At 44.6% G+C, this 21,194-nt stretch overlaps 1 protein-coding gene across 1 annotated transcript; it reads left to right on the top strand.

Moving 5' to 3' along the window:
- Positions 1 to 1,222: 1,222 nt before the first annotated feature.
- pdgfra (platelet-derived growth factor receptor, alpha polypeptide) lies at positions 1,223 to 21,052 on the top strand. Its single transcript, XM_071895591.2, has 29 exons — positions 1,223 to 1,374; positions 4,044 to 4,119; positions 4,247 to 4,531; positions 4,743 to 5,003; positions 5,646 to 5,776; positions 6,901 to 7,063; positions 7,566 to 7,758; positions 7,907 to 8,022; positions 8,149 to 8,448; positions 8,568 to 8,834; positions 8,963 to 9,093; positions 9,247 to 9,415; positions 9,570 to 9,759; positions 9,953 to 10,068; positions 10,271 to 10,397; positions 10,623 to 10,819; positions 11,474 to 11,568; positions 12,129 to 12,261; positions 12,620 to 12,724; positions 12,942 to 13,052; positions 13,521 to 13,677; positions 14,466 to 14,626; positions 15,010 to 15,125; positions 16,315 to 16,437; positions 16,559 to 16,670; positions 16,807 to 16,906; positions 17,181 to 17,286; positions 18,656 to 18,891; positions 18,975 to 21,052. The coding sequence occupies exons 2-29, from the start codon at positions 4,062 to 4,064 to the stop codon at positions 19,120 to 19,122; spliced, it is 4,407 nt and encodes a 1,468-aa protein (XP_071751692.2). The 5' UTR covers positions 1,223 to 1,374; positions 4,044 to 4,061; the 3' UTR covers positions 19,123 to 21,052.
- The last annotated feature ends 142 nt before the right edge of the window (positions 21,053 to 21,194 follow it).

Genomic DNA, 21,194 nt, shown 5'->3' with positions numbered 1-21,194 from the left:
GGAAACAACCCTCAAAAGTGAGGGGAAACAAAACTCAAAAGTGAGAACCTCAACTAGTTTGAGGTAAGCTTGCCCTTCCAAATTTGAGTTCCTTTGTTTGGAGAACAAGGGACACTGTTCTTTTCGGCAACATGTGGAAGTAATTGCGCCGGGCGGCTGGAGCTGTGTGTTTCTCTGCAGCTGAAAGAGGGGAGGGGGGTGGGGGGCTCAGCCCCGGGGCTCTGCTCCACACACCGGTCCGATGCCCCGCTTCTCTGCCCTGAGATAGGTCATTCATACGGGCCCATTATTCTACTGTTGCCCGTCAGGAGAACCCCGGGGTAAGTGGGCTGGGGTAAAATAGTGGCTGTGAAGAGCCGGTAAACAGCTGACGCATGTGTGCCAGTAAATAGGGCCCCATTTGTCTTCTAGCCTATGCTGTAGAAAAAAAAGAATGCTTTCCATGATGTTTGTCTTTCTAATTTTGCTTTAGAGTTAATGTATGTGGAGATAGATAGATAGATAGATAGATAGATAGATAGATAGATAGATAGATAGATAAAACCTGTTTATCATGTGTGCATGTGGCTGTGGAGGGGAGACAGAGAGAGAGAGAGAGAGAGAGAGAGAGAGAGAGGCGGGTCGTGGTATATGACGGTGTTAGAGCGCCCTCTATGAGTTTAGGGCTTCAATGTTCCCAATTTCCAACTGGTGCAAAAGAACTGGACTCACCCACTGATTTGCCATACAGTATGCGAGAAACAAGTACGGAAAATAATTTGCCAGACAACATTGCTCCATAATTCAACATGCACATTTTCATTAGCCTATTAAGTCGATGGGTGATGTAAATCGCTAATAAATAGCATAGGCTAAAATCATAGGTAACAAAAGTTAGAAAAATTCTCCTTAAATACATTTTAATCTTAATTTCTTCGAAAATAAAACGTTGTATGCAGTATGGGCTCGTATCCAAACAAAACCCCGTGGAAATGATATTCCTTTCCTTCATTTCAGCAGGGAAATTCGAGTCTCACTGCATTTTCCCTGAAAAGGGGGGACTCTTATTTTGAAAAGAAACCCAGCGCTAGAAGGGAGGAGAGGGGGTGTCATTTCCTGAGAGTTATTTACTTTGAGCCAGATGATTAGTTTTTTTGGGAAGGATGGACTGTAGCATTGAATCAATTACAGGTCGCTGTAGCTCAAGCGCATTTGTGAAGGCGGCCGTGGATGCAGACAGAGGGGCGCACATATGCTCTCACAGCACAGGGTCTCTCTGAGGATTACTGCCGCTGCAAAGGACCCTTGACTGCGCCTTTTGGAGCGCTTATGCTCCCGTCCTATTGATTGTGGATATATTTAATCGAAAGGAATACAAAAAGGGGATTACAAAAGGTAATTGAAAGGTTGTTGGAATCCAAATAATGATTGAAACTGAATACTTTTTTATACTCCTTTAAAGTTTTGGGTGTTTTATCGATTAAGTGTGGGGGGGACTAAAACCTTTTAGCATCAGATAGAATAATTTATGTAGTTCTAATAGGAATTCAAATGCAGACATAATTGATCTACCGAATTATTATATTATCGACTTTTTTTATACGTCAATCTCCCCAGCCCTGGAAAAGTTTATTGAAAAGTTTTGTTTAATAATTTGAGAATCATCTGCTGGTCTGCAAGCAGTCTGCAAGTTCTGCATTAGGCAATGCATTATTTTTTCGGTAAGAATTGTGCTCCCCGTGCACCATATGGTCTCACCCCCGGACGCCGAGCAGGGAGATGTCGCTGACTCGGCTGGATGAAAGCGCTCGGTTTCGGCCTCACAGCTGGAGGTGTCACCTCGAAGACTGAGGCACCATTGTGGGATGCTGCCTGGCATCTAATGGGAAACACATTGGAAATTGTATTTCAAGTTGTTTTCTCTTCTGCTCGTGGAATGTGTGGAATTAAAATGGAAAATCAGCACTGGAGGCACTGGATTGGTCTGAGGCTTCAGAGCTGCAGCTGAGTGGACATGAAAAGAAGAATTAAGTCTGTTCGGGAGCCACGACGCATTCTTCATTAACTACCAGCCCTGCCGGGCCATCAAGGGATTTTGCATAGGAATACTTCTTGATTGTGGGCGAAATGTCACATAATTAAATCTTAAGGCAAAATTAGGCTCAACTTTAGCCTTACGCTGCAAAATAGATCATTCAAAATTTTCTTGAGTGCATTAGCGCTCACTTGGATGTCCCTTTCAGTGGGCTAATTGCATAATTACTATCTTTAGACTGTTTCTCTCTTCGCAATCATTCCCATGGAAATCAGTTGTTCACATGTGGGATTGAATTGAAGCATTTAACCATCCGTGGAGGACAGTAAGTTGAGACAAGCCATTATCAGCTGTTGCTCAAATGTATCAAGCCCAGCAGAACGGCACATTTGGTATCTGGCACATTTGTTGAGCCGCTTGCTGGGAGCGGGGGGACAAGAGGAGAGGAGGACATGCTACCAGTTTACTACTCCAGTCTTAGATTTACACATTGTGGCTGGAATATCCTTGGCAAGGCGAAAAGCCCTTACTGAAACGAGCTGTTTGAAACAAGGCGTGTGCACTGAACATGTCAAAACGGATTAGGCATTTTGTCAGAGGATTCCCACGCGAATATTTGCTTTACAGACTGTTGTGTGGAGTGGGTTCACTAATTATAGAGTTTCACCAAACCCAGGTTGGCCATGGATAATTAGCCTGTCCCGGATGAGCCAGAGCGAACAGCCACAGGGAGCTTCGTGAGGGCCAACATTTTGTAACAGTGGTTTATTGTTTGGGGACACTGTCCAGTGGAGATTCAAAATATCCATATTGGCTTTGACCTGCGAAGTTTCCGCAGTAGATTATGAACATGAGAGACAGAGAAAAAGTCCAACCTAGAATTTACAAGTCAAATATAAAACTGTATATTTTAAGTTCAATTATTCTGGCTGACACTGGATGTTTCGGAAAAAAAGGCTATCCTCTCGTCGAAGTGCTTAAAAGTATTTCCGATCGCCAGTTTTGCGCACCTCCAGACTGCTTAGGAGCTTCTCAGTCTGCGTGGCCCCTGATGAAAACCAGGGTCCGACATCAGACAGACAGATAGATAAATAGAAAGATAACACACACACACAGACCAGGGGAATGTCCTTTGACAAGACCTCCATGACCAAACCCAGCATGATAAGACTCGTTTGATGAGTTTTTAAGAAGCCTAGTTTAAATCTATATCTTCAATTACCGCGGATATTTCACTTTCCACATTTTTGGATTGGCCCACAAGAAGCTTTAACAGGAAAAAACAAATATTTACATGTAACTTTAATGAAATTAGAAGACCTAGTTCTGTGTGGACTGTGACCACTGAACAACGAAAAGTTAACAGTTTTTCCATTTGAAGAAAAAAACTTCAGAAGAGCGGCGGAGCAATTAACAGAGTATGTGATCCGAGGAGGCTTGATGCGCTCAAAAGGCGGACTGTGTCGCCCTCTAACGGCGGTGCCCCGCTTCAACTCCAGCGCATCTGGAGGAGAGAGGATGTGGAGGCGCCAAGCGGATCCAGCCCCGTCCAACAACCCATTCATCAAACGTCCTTAGAGACCAAACACACAGCATTGTGCTCAACAAAATGTGAACCCCCTTTTACGAAAAATAATTCTAGTAATCCTATGACAAACTTTAGATGGATGTAAATATCACAGAAGTCAAGAGGAATAGTGTGGAAGTGAGGAGACAAATACCACAAAAATACGACAAAGTCACTATAATCTCGCTGTTAAGTACCGCAGTTGCACTATAGGTCATTTTGGGAATATTATAGTGATTTTTGTGTCATAGCCTACCTGAGCTCTGTTATGAGTCAGTCCAACTGCATAGGCAGGAGATTAAGAAGCCGATAAGCCATTGATTTATTGATCAAATAGCAATGTTATCCAAATGGACTGACCGTGGAGACAGTGGTATCATACCACCGCGAAGTAAAAAAAAAAACATCGTGTTTACTCTACAAGCCTAGGCTATATGAATGACGTGCTTGTTTTCTTTCTAGGGCCAAACATCCATAGTCATGGATGGGGTGAAGACGTATCTCGTCTTTGGGGGTGTCTTGCTGGGGCTCCTATCAGGTGAGTAGCCTATTGCTTCTCTGTCGTGATCTATTCTACAGTAGGCCTACCTCCGCACATTTTTTGCGCAATCAGTGGATTTGTTGGTGCAATTGACGAATCCCTACATTGTGATAAAATCTTCCAGTTACCTCCGGACTGTCGCCACCAACCGTTATATCCAACGAAGACGAGTTTGTCCTCCAGCCACTGTCCGTGTTCAACATAAGCTGTACCGGTAAAAGAAACGTCGTTTGGGCTGAACCCCTGCCGGACAACACATTCGTTTACCCAGGATACTACACTTCAACTCTCTTCATCTACAACGCATCTGTTGCACATACCGGATATTACATCTGCAAATACGAGAGCCAAGAGGGAGAACTGGAGGACGAGGATGAGAATGAGACCGGAATATACGTCTTTGTCCCAGGTGAATACTAGTTTTTAAAATTTTAGGGCTGTGATGTGAAAAATGTAAAGGTAGTTCAGAATGAAATAATGAACTGTAGCCTAGATCTTTGTATTACAAAACAGTATTTCCTTAAAATAAGGGTACACAGGCTCATAATCATGCTCTTCAATAAAACCAAATCCCATTCTAATATAACACCATGATTTTGTTCCTCTGTTTGCCCCCCTAGACCCCCTGGTCCCATTTGTTCCTGAGGAGTCCGGTAACTTGGTTGTCCCAGTGTTCACTGATGGAGTCATCATCCCCTGCCGGGTGTCTGACCCCCACTCTCACGTCATCCTGAGGAGCGTCCCCAGCGGAGAGGAGATCCCCGCTCCCTATGACAACAAGATGGGCTTCTTCAGTGGCCTGTCCCGCGGGCAGTACCTGTGCGAAACCACTGTGAACGGCCAGACAGTCGCGAGTGTCACTTACACTGTAGAAGATACCGGTAAGACCAAGAAGAAGATGCGTGGATGCCATAGGATGTTTGGGATGTGTACCAGAGGAAAGCAAATGCATTCTTAAATTTTGTATGCATGTAACATTTTCTTCAACAGATACACCACAGCACCCGATGGGTGTGTTGTGTGAAAAGACCATAGAGTCTGGCTAGGGACTGCAGATGAAAATGAGATTCTTTGGCTATCTTTGGCACATATACAGAAGTCTTTATCAATATGTATTATCCCTATGATGTGAACTAATATAATAAATAAGGGAAGTAAAAGAGAGAGTCAAGCTAAATAAACAATTTTTCTGCATAAGGATATTTTAAAAAATCACAGAACGCTATTGAGCACAGCTGGTAACACTCCCAAAGTCTGTTTACCACTAGAGAGGGTTGCAGGGTGATCTCACTGCATGAGAGCCATGACATTATGTTATTATCACTGGGGGAGATGACTTCACACGCCTGTTGTCACTGTGTGTGTGTGTGTGTGTGTGTGTGTGTGTGTGTGTGTGATGATGGCATACAAAGCCACGGCTCAGAGATAAATGAGCTCATGGTAATCAAGTCGTCACTGTCCTGGGAGCCGTGAGATGACAGTGCTGATTTGTGCTCTCTGGTGGTCTCTCTTCCCCTCTGCAGAGATGGTGGACTTCCATGTGGAGGTAAAAGCCAGTGAGGAGACCGTGAGAGCGGGGCAGCCTTTCAACATCACCTGCGTGGCTCCGACTGGACTGGCCTTTCAGCAGCAGTGGCTCCATCCTAGAAAACAGGCAAGAAGCACATCTCTCTTTCTCTCTTTCTCTCTTTTTCTCTCATAGTGTTTGCAGTCCGGTTATCTCCTTGTCTTTCAGTGCTTTTCTTTTAATTTAGTCTCCTCTCTGAGCCTCTGTCTTGTTTCAGAGTTTCAGGTTTTATTACTCTTTTACTTGGCTCCTGTCCCTCTTGCACTAAATTTCCTTCTATCCCTCGTCTTAGTGTCTTTCCATGTCATTTTCCTACCCGGCAGCACCGAGCCTTAAATTAGTGAATGATGGTTTTGGACCCAAACTTCGCAGGGGCAAGTGGAATATAACTCTGAGGATGGCCCTTAGTGGTTACGGAGTACGTGTTGGGAAAGCAGGAGCTTGAATGTTTTGTCTTTATTACACGGACTCCTGCCAAACAGCCCTCGCTGTAGTTAACCCCGTTTGAAATAGTGAGACACCGACGGGAAAGGTGTTGGTTGAAGTTCCGGACAAATGGCTTGGAGGGAGGAGGCAGTTCAAAAGAAAAAAAAGATAGTAAATCACTTGACCCCAATGACTTTGGGATGTGTAGGACAGATGTGTGTCCCACTGAACCCCAAAGACCCCAGCAAAACATTTTGTGTGTTAGGTGTGTAAACTCCATGGAGGTCAGAGAGTACAAGATGCTGATGATTTTCTGTTTATTTATATTTTTAAGTAGATTTTGTGTGTGTGTGTGTGTGTGTGTGTGTGTGTGTGTGTGGGTGTGTGTGTGTGTGTGTGTGTGTGTATGTCCTGCCATAATCCCTACAGCACGTTGTGACAAACCGTCTGTTTTAGTGCATGGGATTCCTCTAAGCCCTTTTCCAGAGACAGAGAGGGCAGGAACGCAGGACTCCTGACTCCTGGCTTTGGTCTCAGTTGCAATTACAGCCTTTTAAAAGGCTCTGTGATCCTGATTTATTTCCTGTGGCCTAGCAAGTGTTTTAGACATCAGGCTTCACCAGCACTACACACCAGCTCCGATATATAGACCATAACTCTATACCTGCAAAAAGGAAAAAAATACAGAGAGAAGGAAAATCAAAATATCTTATTACCAAGACGTAGAAAGAGATAGGTTTTTTGTCGAGTAGAATCTAAAACTTGTACATATATTGTTCTTCCAGGCGGTGGGTGCAGTTCAGATGAAGCAGACTTTGCCTGACCGAGTCATCTACACCCTCAGTATCCCACAAGCCACCTCTCAGGACAGTGGCATCTATGAGTGCTCCGTCACCCATGACACCAGTGGAGAGATCAGAGCGAACAGCGTGGCTGTCACCGTCTTTGGTAAGTCTCCCCTCTGTTTGTCCCATCACAAACTCTTCCTCAATATCTTCATGAAGTTGCAGTATTGCAATAATTTGAATGAGCGCTCATATCTTTTAGTTTCAAGTCACTTAATCCACATTTATTTTATTCTCATCATCATCCAGTCAGGTAAATTTGTCATGGTTTCCCATATGTGCATGAGGTGCTTTTAGGGGTGCATGGAAGTAGTTTTCTACCATCCGACAGTAAAGGTACACCTCTGCTTTCAGCATCAGCTACTATGTTTTATGGGATGGCTTCAGCAGATGTGTGTCAGGCTTTCATTTCTCCTCATCTCTCTCTCTCTGTCACTGTTCCTCCACCTCAATCTTCCTCTTGCTCCACTTTCCCTCTGTTTTTTTGTTGTTTTTCATCCTCTCATCCTCACTTTACTTGACTCCCCAGCTGAATCTATTTCTTTGCCCCTTTTCCTCCATGACCGCCCGCTTACTCTTTTCTTATTTTCTATTTCTCTCTTCAGAGGAGAACTCCTTTGTGACCCTGGACCACAGTGGGATTGTAGCGGTGGAGTTTGTCAGTCTTTTGGAGGAGACAGAGTTTACTATCCTCATTGATGCCTTCCCTGCGCCCAAGGTGACATGGCTGAAAGATGGCACCACCATGCCAGAGAACTACTACTTTCTCACCAAAACTAGCCACCTTGAAGGAAATCGGTGAGGCTGAAGATTATGATTTTTAGTTTACTTAAATTCACTAGTGAAGTTCCATCTATATCTTAGTGCTTGCTTAGTAGGTGAGTTTTGAGTTCTGAAAGAAGTTTAAAATCCTTAACAAAGGTGTGTGTTGGTTTTCATCTTGCAGGTATCAAAGCATACTGACATTACGGCAGCCCCTAGAGAAAGACAGCGGGAATTACACCATCACAGCGCTCAGTGGCTCTCGCACTGCCAAATTCTCCTTCACCCTCAAAGTGAAAGGTAAGATAGATAGATAGATAGATAGATAGATAGATAGATAGATAGATAGATAGATAGATACAGTTTTTTAAACCTGTTGATTTTGTATATCTGTGACTGAATGCTGTACATGTGTGTTTTGTCCAGCCCCCAGCACAGTGCTGTTCCTGCCCGCCTCGGCCCCGGTTCTGCTGCCCCAGGAAGAGGAGATGGTGGTGACCCTCCACACTCCTTTCACCCTGACCTGCCGGGGCGAGACGGAACTGGCCTGGGGAACCCCGGTCTACCTGTCTGAGCAAACCCAGGAGGACAACAGCGGCCTGTTTGTCACCACCATCACTGTGGACAACGCCACTGCCGCGCACACCGGCCTCTACACTTGCTACTACAACGGAGGAAACTACACAGAGGAGATGGAGGACAGCAGCATCTACGTCTACGTACCAGGTATGGAGTCCACAGCAATCATGTGTTTGTGTGTGTTTTTCTGCATTTTGTTTTAGGGTATTAGTTTGGATCGGTTCTGTTTAGATAAGAGAAAACTAACTTCTCTTACTCCAACTCAGATCCAGATGTTCCCTTTGTGCCCTTAATGGTGCCCTTTGGCAACCATGTCCTGTCCAACCATGAGGAGATGGAGATCCAGTGTCGAGTGTCAGATCCCAGTGCTAACGTCACCCTGGTCAATGTTGACGCCCAGCAGCCTGTGCCTAGTGTGTATGACAGCAAGAGGGGCGCTGTGGGAATGTTCACTGCTGGAACCTACGTTTGCAAGGCCCTCATAAACGGAGAGGAGCACTACAGTGAGGAGTACATCGTCCATGGCTGGGCAGGTGAGTGTGCATGTCTGAATGTGTGTGTCACCTCGCTCGAAAAGAGGCATTGTACCTCTCCAATTTGTCCAGTGAACTAGACCTGAAGGCTGACAGGGTTTTTGACCTTGTCTGTTTTTGCGCGTCAGGCGGTCCTGAGCTTCAGGTCGAGCTGACGGCTCAGCGGACGGCTCTGCTGGTGGGAGACACCATCACGGTCAACTGTGTGGCTCGGGGGTCTGAGATTCTGGAAGACCATTGGAAATACCCCGGCAAACTGGTGAGGAGCACACACAAGTCATCCCATGCAGGACATGAGGTCTTATTTCATTTCATTTGATAGCATGTTTCAGTTGAAGTCCCCCAGAGGTTCCCATCCTATTGCTGTCTGGTTTATAACTTGAGGTACCTGATGTGTTCTTGTGTTTGACAGGCTGATCGTGGCATCAAGTCAGTGCATGAGAATAAGATGGATCAGGAGATCCTCTACACCCTGACAATCCCTCAGGCCTCAGCCAAAGACAGCGGCATCTATGCTTGCTCCATCACGGATATTATCAGCAACGAGAGCCAAACCAAGGAGCTTGCTGTTACAGTCTATGGTATAAATCATTTTATCAACCACAAAGTTATAGTTTGTTTACTTGGATTAAATAGCGTCTGACATAATTTCATAGACTATTATATTGCCTGCAGTGATGAATGAATGCTGATTGGCCGTCGCCATATGAATTGTGGTTCTCTCTTTCTTAACAGAGAGTGCGTTTGTGTCCCTGTGGCCCGAGTTCAGCTCCCAGGAATCAGCAGAGCTGGATGAGGTCAGGGAGTTCAGAGCCGACATTGACTCCTTCCCCAGCGTCCGTGTCACATGGCTCAAAGACGGCCTCCCGCTCAACGATGTGACAGCGGAGATCGCCGCCAGCCTCCGGAAGCTCAGCGAGACCAGGTGAGACTCCCATCACTCAGTGCGCCTCCAAGCTACACTGTTTAGCTAATGACAAGCTCAAAGGAACATTCCCACTCATCAGCTCATAGGCAACCTGAACTCCTGGGCCTATAATTAGGGTCTGGTGCTATTGTGGCACTCTGCTACTGTGTGATTATGGCAGTTGCTGTTATGGTTGTGTTGTTTTGCGTAGGTACCAGAGTGTTCTGACCCTGATCCGGGCCAAGGAGGAGGACAGTGGGAACTATACCATCCGAGTGGAAAATGGAAACCAGAGCCGCAGCCACAGCTTTAGCCTCCAGGTCAAAGGTCAGAGAGAGGAATGCTCCAAGCCCTTCATTAAGCTTTACTTTTATCTCCCTTGGATGCTGCTCTCACAACCTCTTACCCTCTCTCTCTCTCTCTCTCTCTCTCTCTCTCTCTCTCTCTCTCTATGTCTCTCTCTCTTTCTCACATACACACACACACACACTGTGTTATACTAACTCCTGTCTGTTTGCCTGTGTTACAGTGCCTGCAGTCATTGTGGATCTGATGGACCTCCACCACGGCTCAGCCACAGGCCAGTCTGTGGTGTGTATTGCTGGAGGGCAGCCCACTCCTGAGGTGGAATGGTTCATCTGCAAGAACATCAAACAGTAAGTCCAGCCTTCTCAGACAGTTTCCTTCAGTACATCATTAAACTGCTCAGCAGCCAAGCCATGTCTCAGGACCTCTCATTGGACGTACTTGCAGAGTTATTAAACACTGCATGGCTCCGTGTTTGAATTGTATTCGCATAATCACTGCCTGATCTCCGTTTCATAACACAGTTTCACAGAGCAGTGTATAATTGTATCACTCGTCTTTTGTCCCCCATCCAGTTGTGCCAATGACTCATCTCAGTGGGTGCCGCTCCCTCCCAACTCCACCGAGATCACGGTGGACTCGCACATCGACCAGGACAATCATCTGGAGAGCCAGGTCATGTTTGGTCATCTGGAAAATACACTGGCTGTCCGCTGCCTGGCCAGGAACGACATGGCTGCTGTCAGCAGGGAGGTCAAACTGGTGTCTAGCGGTAAGCACGCACACACACACAGACACACACACACACACACCTCCACACACACACACCGTTCATCCAACATTCACGTTTTACACTGTTGTTTCTTTCCACCTTGTTTCCTCTTAAGTTCCTTCCCTTTCTGACGCTCAGAGTGCGAGAGGCTTTGTAAGTGACTGTGTTAGTGGCTGAGCTGGTGCTGTCAGTGTTGTAGCAGCTGTCAGATGAAGTGTTTGCGGTGAGACAGCTGATCTAGCAGCCTGTGCATCAGCCATGTGGCAGGGACTCTTATTCTGACGGCTAAGTCGGAGAAGCCAGACATGCTTAGGCCATTTGGCCCTTCCAGCTGAGCTTCACACCCCCCTCACCCCTAAACCCCTGCCCCCACTGCTCCCCCACCCCCTTTGTCCCACCTAATCTCCTCAGCACACCTTTTGGTCCTGGTAATCTGGACACCCTACTGGTTCCAGTAATTGTCTGTGAGGCTGGCATGGGATATTTCTTATGCAACACTGTAAAGCACCAGTGAATTAACGTTATCTATACTCAGATGCATTTTCATGACTTGTTTCACCACATGCATTTTATCAAATTACCATACTCATTATGTTGACAAAAATGTGTTGCATCCATCTTGTGTGTATGACCGGTGGCTCTCCTCCTGAACAGGCCCTCACCCTGAGCTGACTGTAGCTGCTGCTGTGCTGGTGCTCCTGGTCATTGTCATCATCTCACTCATTGTCTTGGTTATTATATGGAAACAGGTACTGCTGCATCCTGCCCTCAGTCTCACTCATTCACTCTCTCACCTACTTATTCACTCACTCACTCACTCACACACTCATGCACTCACCCACTCTCTTAACTCATCTTATTTTCTCATGGATTCTTTCACTTTTCTAGGAGGATGAAATTTGCTTCTCTCTCTCCGATTAAGAGCAAGCCCTTCTTCTTAGACTTATTGAGGACTGGATAGCAAAAAATGACACAAAATGACAAAAAATGTATCAAAAAGCTCCAAAATAATGCTTTTCTTATGATGGGATGTTAAGTTTTCTACTAGTTAAGAAGCAAATCATTATTATGGAAAAAAATCAATTGTATGGTCTGATTGTATTTAGATAACCAAATGACATGTTAAAAAACGTACAGAAAACAACTTACTTTTTCCCATAATGGAACACTGTGCTTTCATTCAACATAGAAACATATCAAAAGTCACATTTGAAATATCAGAACCCGTATCTGTATGGCATCATGTCCAACAATAACCAGCCTAGACTTGATACAGATTAATTAATCAGCTCTCTGCCTTGTCCTCCAGAAACCGCGCTATGAGATCCGCTGGAGGGTGATCGAGTCTGTGAGCCCTGATGGTCATGAGTACATCTACGTCGACCCCATGCAGCTGCCCTACGACTCCAGATGGGAGTTCCCCCGTGACAGACTTGTGCTTGGTGAGTCAATTTAATGCGCTGTGCTAATGCTGTGGTCTTGTCTCGGTGGCGGTGTGGCCTCCCTGTAGCGATATTCTGGTCAGGCTGCGGCTGTGATGTCTCACTCTGCGTCTTTGAAGTGGGGCAGTGATAAGCTCATCTGGCCAGGGGCAGTGAGAGGAAGGCGGCTGGGGTTTGCCGGCTTGGGTTTGGTTTGACTCATTGATCAAAGGGAAACTCAGCCACTGGAGAGGTCGCAGATGAGAGGGCAGAGGCATCCGAAGTGCGCGGATGTGTGCGCATGCTTGTTTGCGTGTGTAATTTTTGTTTATCCTCCATGTTAACTGATCCTGTGCTTCCTATCTCTTGTGTTTCTTAGGTCGTATCCTGGGCTCTGGAGCCTTTGGGAAGGTGGTAGAGGGCACGGCCTATGGACTCAGCCGCTCCCAACCTGTCATGAAGGTGGCAGTGAAAATGCTGAAACGTAAGTTTAACAGATTACAATTCATGGGAACCATTTATAAGCCACATTGCCGACAGTCATCTGAAATGTTTCGTGATAAAAGACTAAGTGACAAAATTAAAGCAAATAATACACCGGATGGTCTTGACTGACTGGTTGGTTGATATGGTCTGATTGCATGTGATGATGGATTGACAGCTGTGGTTGAGTGATGGCCTGTGCTACACTTGTTTTTCAGCCACAGCACGCTCCAGTGAGAAACAGGCGCTGATGTCTGAGCTGAAGATCATGACTCATCTTGGACCGCATCTCAATATTGTTAACCTTCTGGGAGCATGCACCAAGTCAGGTGAATAATACACACACATACACACACACACACACACACACACACACACACTTTTATGCATAGATAAACGCATACAATAACTGTTTATTTTCAGTTTACTCATATTTTGCCACTCCCAAGCATTTTAGTCACGACACTTTACAAAGACACACGCAAACACAACCACGAATGCATGTGTGGACATCCACACGTGCATACACTCACACACACACACACACACACACACACAGGCACATATGCATGGATGCAGTTCAGATATGGCAGTTGAAGACATTTACAGCTCTAACAGCCAAAAAAGGTTGACAGTCCTGTCTTAACTGTTGGTGGGTGTGGTATTTTAATAGGGTTTTTATGGGAGAGCGGAGGCTTGCCCTCTTGACTATGCTTTTAGCCTTTACGAGCCTCTGATAAGATTAGCCTGCAGACTGACGCCCATGCATGTGTCTTTATCTGCTGTGTTGTTCCCAGGCCCGATCTACATTATCACTGAGTACTGCTTCTACGGAGACCTGGTCAACTACCTGCACAAGAACAGAGAGAACTTCCTCAGCCTGCACCCAGAAAAAAACCCCAAAAAAGACCTGGATATCTTCGGCATCAACCCTGCAGATGAGAGCAGCAGGAGGTACCGGATATATGCTTCTAAACATGCAATCATGACCACATGCTGTCATATTTTAAATGTTCTAATTTCATCCACTGAGTTGAATTATAATTTACAAAGGTTCCTCATAATTCAGAGATTCAACATGGTTAAGGACTGTTAAGAATAAGGGCAAACACACATTTATGCACAAATATATAGATACAGCCATTATATATGCTCAATTCACTCCCCCTTTGCCACTCCCAAGTATTACAGTTACTGACATAACACTACACAAATACACACACACACACCATCACCCCCTCACTCCGTAACCCCTAACCAGTAACTGTATCCCCATCTTCTCCATGGCTGATGAGGTTGTCTGGCGTCTTCTCCTAATCTAATCTCAGTCTGAAGTGATCTCAGCTTTCAGGCTAACTTCATTATTATGGAGGCACCTGTTAATTTCGTCTGCCCAGGCATGCATGGTGAAACAGCAGCCGTCTCTAGAGCTCATCTGTGTTGATGGATGACTCACAGTGACCACACCTCAAAATGACCATAACATGATTCAACCCTGACCACCATGTTAGCCTCAACCGCATCCTCCTCTGACTCTCAGCCAGAGACAGTGAGGGGATTTAAGGACACACACACACATACACACACACTTAATAGGGAACTGAATAGCATTGTAACATAGTAAATGCAAGTTAATGCATTGTCACCAAAGGCCTTTTCTGTAACACTTCGTCATCCTCAATATTACCATAGCACATCACCTCATTACCAACAGTATTCCTCTCTCTTTTCTTTGCGTACAGTTATGTGATCCTGTCCTTTGAAAGCAAAGGAGACTACATGGACATGAAGCAGGCAGACAACACTCAGTACGTGCCCATGCTGGAGATGAGCAATTCCTTCAAGTATTCTGACATCCAGAGGTCCAACTACGACCACCCGCCCTCCCAGAAAGGCTTGAGCGGTAAGCACACACAGTCTGTGATCTACCTGTCTCAACACAGCGCTCTCTTCTTTACAATCTTGTCTCTCTGCCTGTCTTTCTCTTCATTTTATTCACTCTCTCCTAAGGGTTATTGGTCTGTGCTTGCTTGGCTTTAGTGCTTTTAGTGTTTGACTCAGTGCTGGTTGAGGGGTACACCCTTGTCAGCATTTAGGCCTGGTACAGCCCTGTAATTATATGGAGAGGATAATTGCAGCACACACATAATAATGCCCGGTTTCTCCCTGCCATTAGGAAAAGCCAGGTTTGAGCAGCCAGTTCTATATTTACTATACATGACAAACATACACTCTTGGACTGCCTCATGATATGTTTTTTTGTATATCTCTGTTTTCTTCATCCAGAGAACGAGTTGGACAACCTGCTGTCAGACGACAGCAACGAGGGCCTCAGCACCACCGACCTGCTCAGCTTCACCTACCAGGTGGCCAGAGGCATGGAGTTTCTGGCTTCCAAAAATGTGAGTGAGACAGCTAATGTCCTCAGATAACACTATGTCGACTGGCTATGGAGGGACAGTAAATATACACTACCAGTCAAAAGTTTGGACACGCCACATTTTTCTTTATTTTTACTATTTTCCACATTTTAGAATAATGGTAAAGACATCAAAACTTTGAAACAACAGGAATGGAATTATGCAGTGACCAAAAAAGTGTTAAACAAATCAAAACTATCTTATATTTTACATTCTTTAAAGTAGCTACCTTTGCCTTGAAGGGAGGGCAAAGGTTTTGGAAAGAAATTCATACATAGGCATCAACTTCACTATTTATATTTGTCTAAGAAACAAATTTCAAGCATTTAAGCATAAGCCTTTAGGTCAAAATGGCTTTAAGATAATGAAAAACAAAATTTTGTCCAAACGTTTGACTGGTAGTGTAGTGGCATTGAACTGTCGATGACGAGGTGCTTATGCTGAAAGCTGAATATTCCCCTCTCCGTTCATGCACAGCATAATCACTCAATGCTTGTAGTGACCTTAGAAACTGCAGGGATAATGTTTGTGACTTCCAGTCTCCTACTGACCAAAGACAAGTTGGTGCCGCTGGGGTTTCTGACCTCTGCGTTGGTATCCATCACATAGTGGGTTGGACACCACATACATTTTACCGCCTTGTGTTCCACTGGTTACCGCTGCACTGATGGCAGGTTGTGGATTTGCGCTGTGTCCTGCATGATGACAGCTGTGCTGGCCAAGAGGGCTGAGTAAATCAGCGGTTGTGTGATAAGCAGTCCTGTGTAGGCTGAGCCCACTCAGGAGAGAAGCCAGCAGCTGAATATAGCAGCACAGCCAGGCTAGAATTACCAGGCACAGACACACTGCAGCCAGAAGCCATTCATTCAGCTTCATAGTTATTATCCCTGAATATCCAGTGGTCACAGCCATCCCTCCAACTGGCATGTTTACACAAAGACCGTGCTTTATAAGGCAATATGAAATGGAATTATAAATGAACCGAACTGAAATGAACAGAATACAGAAATAGATGTACTCAGTGCATGTGGGAAAGAGCTGTCAAGTGAGTGAATTGAAATTTATCACTTTGGGAATGAGTGAATGGGAGAACTGGGAGTTGAAAACAATTGTATAAGATGCAATGACCTGCTAATCACTTTTTCCTGTGTCTCTCTTTTCCTCTGTGTAGTGTGTGCATCGGGACCTCGCTGCCAGGAATGTCCTCCTCTCCCAGGGCAAGATAGTGAAGATCTGTGACTTTGGACTGGCCAGAGACATCATGCATGACAACAACTATGTCTCCAAAGGCAGCGTAAGTCTCTCTTCATAAGACTACTACATGACATACTGTATTTTCTGCTGCTAAAGCACTTGTTTTGCAAGTGTTTGCCCAGTGTATTTGAAAGTTTCCCCTATGTTTCTTCAACACACAGACCTTTCTCCCAGTGAAGTGGATGGCACCAGAGAGCATTTTTGATAACCTGTACACCACTCTCAGTGATGTTTGGTCCTACGGCATCCTCCTCTGGGAGATATTCTCCTTAGGTGAGTGTCTACTCATCACCAAAAGTCGTGTGATAGGAATTGGGGTGCCTTCATATATGTTAATAACTTCTAAATCGAACTGAGTTTGAGACTGGAGTTGCTTGATGCACTGATGACAATATGTTTTGGTTTGCAGGTGGCACCCCGTACCCAGGCATGGTCGTGGACTCCAGCTTCTACAACAAGATCAAAAGTGGATACAGGATGGCCAAACCAGAGCATGCACCTAGTGATGTGTATGTGATTGTTTACATTGTTCTTATATATGATGCTGTGGACAATGACTACATTCGTTATGAACAGTTGTTGAGCATTACATAAAGTTTCCATGTCAAATGAGGAATGCTTTGGGCTGCAGACTGTAAACTTGGTGCAGTTTGTTACTGAGCTGTGATATACAGCGCATGACAGGACTCATGGCTTAATTACAAGGTGCTGATCTCCTCAGGACAGGTTGTACTGTTCTGCTCTGCGGTAACACTGCTTGTTTTTGCTTTTTGACTTTTCCAGGTATGAGATGATGATGAAGTGTTGGAACAGTGAGCCAGAGAAGAGGCCGTCCTTCCTGGGTCTGAGTGACACTGTAGCTTCTTTGCTGCCCTCCAGCTACAAGAGGGTAAGTCTCCTTCTGACCTCTGACACAACTGGTTGTTCTATGGATTCTTAACACCTGCTTTCTGATTTACCACCTCCTCATTCTTGACCCCATGGTTGGACCATCACAGTCTGTTTCTGTCTTACTTTATTACATTGCCTTGTTGATGGTCATGTCTTTTTGAGACCCCATCTCTGTATTTTCTCCAAGTAGCCGTTCCTGGCGTTTGTGCTTGTGACAATTCTTGGTTTTTCATTGCATTGCCAGGCAAAAAACAGGTTGAAAATAAATAGAATATGCTATTAAAATAGTGAGGCAGTTAATTAAAAACCCCACTCACAATCTCCAGCCACTTCCCGTGCCAGTGCTTTCAGAGTGTGTCACTGTATTTCCGCAGCATATAGCAGAAACACTACCAGTGATTAGAGTGCTAATGCACCAGCTGGAGGTCAGAGTGGCTGGCCTCAGCCTGGGTAATGACGCAGCCCCAGGTCTCGCCTCCACCAGCCAACCATAATTAGCCCATTAAACATCACACCACACATGGCACATCAAACCGCCTTTACCTCTCCCTCTTCCACACAGTTTTAATGGCTAGGGAGAGAGGAGGAACCGGCTCCTGTTTTAGCACCTCAGGCTTGGATGGGATGTGTGGTTTAGTTTGAGTCTCACCACCCAGCTGGCAACACAGCTAGTGAGAACTCACACACACACTCACACACATGCACATATACAGAGCACACATGGACACACTCAGTTTACACTACAGCTAACTCTGTTGCTGAGAAAATACTTCAGTTCTCCTGCAGCTCTGCGGAGTCTCATTTAGAAAAGGTTCTTGCTCACACATTCTGCGCTTGCACCCAAATCTACACCGATCTACACTTTTCTCCAATTTTCTATGATATATCAAAAGCTGAAACTAATTTCTATCATTAGCCAGTTATAAATGAGAGACATTATTTATTTTTTATCATTCCTTTGAATCCTTTGAAATCATACAGTGAAATCTAAGATTAAGTCAAAGGAAATCTTTGTACGTAAAGACCAGAGTGCACATCTGCGTCTGTGCAAACAAGTAGTGGAAGGCAGTTTACCCACCTTTTCATTTGTCAAATAGAGTTTAAGACCAACATAAATCTTGACATTTCTTGTCATAAATTATAGTGTACATAGTAAATAGTATACAACTGATGTAAGTTATATGAAGATGGGGTCTTTTGAGGAAAAAAGCCAAAGTTAATGCTTTTCTGAAAATATTGATTTTTGTTTATATTGGTGGTTGTTTGCCTTATGATGATCACCAACTGGAGGTCATAGTTTACCGACCTTTTTTTTTAACACAACGTCATTGCCTCTGATTTCTAAAGTATCCTCCTGTCTTGTGCAGTCTTATGAGAGGGTGAACCATGAGTTCCTGAAGAGTGACCACCCCGCAGTGACTCGGGTGTGTGTGGAGAACGACGACGCCTACATCGGCATCACCTATAAGAACCAGGGCAAGCTGAAGGACAGGGAGAGCGGCTTCGACGAGCAGCGCCTGAGCTCCGACAGCGGCTACATCATCCCCCTCCCCGACCTGGACCCTATATCTGATGATGAATACGGAAAGAGGAACAGACACAGGTAATACAAACTGACCTCCCTTACGTTTACCTCCACTATGTCTGTATTATGGCACTAACCTGGGTTCCCTGTGTGCCATGCAGCTCTCAGACGTCCGAGGAGAGCGCCATTGAGACGGGCTCCAGCAGCTCCACGCTGGCCAAGCGCGAGGGCGAGACTCTGGAGGACATCACGCTGCTGGACGAGATGTGTCTGGACTCTAGTGACCTGGTGGAGGACAGCTTCCTGTGACGGCTCCGCAACCCGTGGAGCTTACTGACACGACAAGGAAGAGGGGTGTAAGGACACGGGGAACTAGTTAAAAGACCTGTAAATCAACCAAAGACCCTCTTCACTCCCAGTCCCCCGTCCTCCCTTAAGCCCCTCCTACACCTCCTCCTCGACAGCCCTTCCAAAACCACTTCGCTGTTTGGATGAGTCTGTGGTGATATGATGGTGCGCCCCTGACTCCTCCTGGGACACCGCCCCCCCGTGTTGGGCTGGAGGGGTTAGTGAGCATTGGTGGAAACAAAGACATCAAGGACTTGCATCAAGAACCGCGGTCACAGAGTCTGTTTGGAACTGTGTTGGATGGGACTGAAAACACATGAAGAGAAAACAGAGCAAGATTGTCTTTCTAATTTGCGGAGAGCATTATTCTATCGGGCATTCTTATAACAGCAATATAAGCAAGAAGGGACGGATCAGACGTGTTGGTCAAAGACTCTAAACGAACACCACAGTATGTCACTCAGCCATATTGAACCACTACAGATACACTATTTAAACTAGCTAAGTCCAATACTAGCAACGCGATCGGTAGGAAACTCAAGAGAGCGTCTCACTTCACACTCACCTACCTACAGGATAAGCACCTGATGCTGGTACAATCAGTAGCAATACTTTAAATTAAAAGCACAAAATCTGGACTATGTGTATTTTTTGTATGTGACCATATTATGTTGTCAATGGCTAAATAAGTGCAGCAATTCAAATTTATTTTTTTACTTCATCATTATGTAAACATGTATTATTTGTGAATATTGAGTAGAGGTTGACCATAGCTGTTTGAATGGAGAGTGCGACTATCCGAATATGGCTTTTAAGTTGCATGCGTCTCTGCAGTTTCTTACTTTGCCCCAAATACACTATGTGTTCAATTTGTCCCTCAAAAGACCTCAATCATATCTTGTCATAGGCCTCTGCTAAAGGAAAGTCCTTGTGTGATTGTAATGTAAATAGTTCTAGAGTGGTTTTATAAAGAGAGAATTATTGGGATAAATTTCAAGCATTTTATATTAGCACATATTAAGCTTCTGCACCCTCAGTCAACCCTGTGAAACTAATGTTTGTGACAAAGTGAATTCAAGCAACCTTCCCACAGCAGGACTAACATGAAATATTGGCCAAAGTAGAGCATAGTATACAATAATTCTTGATTAGCACATTAACCTAAGAAAATGTCTATCTCTGCTTTGAACATATGCCATTAATAGTAATAACGGGTTTATCCACTAATAAACCCGGGGAACTTCAAGAATGGATTCAGAGATAAAGTCAGTTCATTATGAAGGATCATCTGACTTAATTTTATAATTGTATTGATAACTTTTATGAGTCTCAAAGACAAGAATGTCAATAAATACGGCAGTATGGCATTCAATAAGAAGTTTACTACCAAATTAGAGGACACCATCCTGTGTTCTTTCTAACCAGGAGTGTTAACTGTATCTAACAGCAGTGTTTTAATAGCTCATGTCCTCCAGCCTCATCTTTTATCTATAGACAGAGTCTAGTAGGTTCTACCTATAGTAAGACACTAGATGGACTAGACATTCATGTTGACCTGATGTCATACATCAGTTTTGTGTAGACTTTGTAATCCTCCAGTATCTTCCAGCTACTGTACCAGCTGTGCCACTGCCTCTCACTCACTCTTTCTGTCTCTACTGTTGACTGTGATATAATCTGCAATCATTTTAAAACTTTTGCACTTTTTTCCTATTTTTCCTTTTTTTGGATGTTGCAGAAGATTTAGCTAGGTTGAGCTAAGAAGGTCTTAATTTTGGCTTTAGTTGACTCCCTGTCTATGGCAGCGGGGGTGTGAATGTTCCAGAGTGCTTCAGAGGAATGATGTATTGTTGATGGTACAGTATCTGTAATTATAGGTAATTACACCCAATATGCTGATGTTATCCTTATGTTTCAGTATGCGTTATGTACATTCAGATGATTTATATTTCAATAAATGATTTATAATGTAATAAATGCCTTATTCTCTTACTGTCAAAGATTTTAGTAATACACATACACATGCACACATG

This window comes from Centroberyx gerrardi, chromosome 9 (genome assembly GCF_048128805.1).
Source record: "Centroberyx gerrardi isolate f3 chromosome 9, fCenGer3.hap1.cur.20231027, whole genome shotgun sequence".
Taxonomy (NCBI): Eukaryota; Metazoa; Chordata; class Actinopteri; order Beryciformes; family Berycidae; genus Centroberyx; species Centroberyx gerrardi.
This window is presented reverse-complemented; position numbering and strand designations above follow the sequence as displayed.

What these genes read in the sequence shown, in the direction of transcription:
- pdgfra (XM_071895591.2), top strand. Translation starts at nt 4,062, where the DNA reads ATGGATGGGGTGAAGACGTATCTCGTCTTTGGGGGTGTCTTGCTGGGG. An exon ending in GGAAATACCCCGGCAAACTG is followed by an intron (nt 9,094 to 9,246) that starts GTGAGGAGCACA and finishes TGTGTTTGACAG; the next exon opens with GCTGATCGTGGCATCAAGTC. An exon ending in ATCTGCAAGAACATCAAACA is followed by an intron (nt 10,398 to 10,622) that starts GTAAGTCCAGCC and finishes TCCCCCATCCAG; the next exon opens with TTGTGCCAATGACTCATCTC.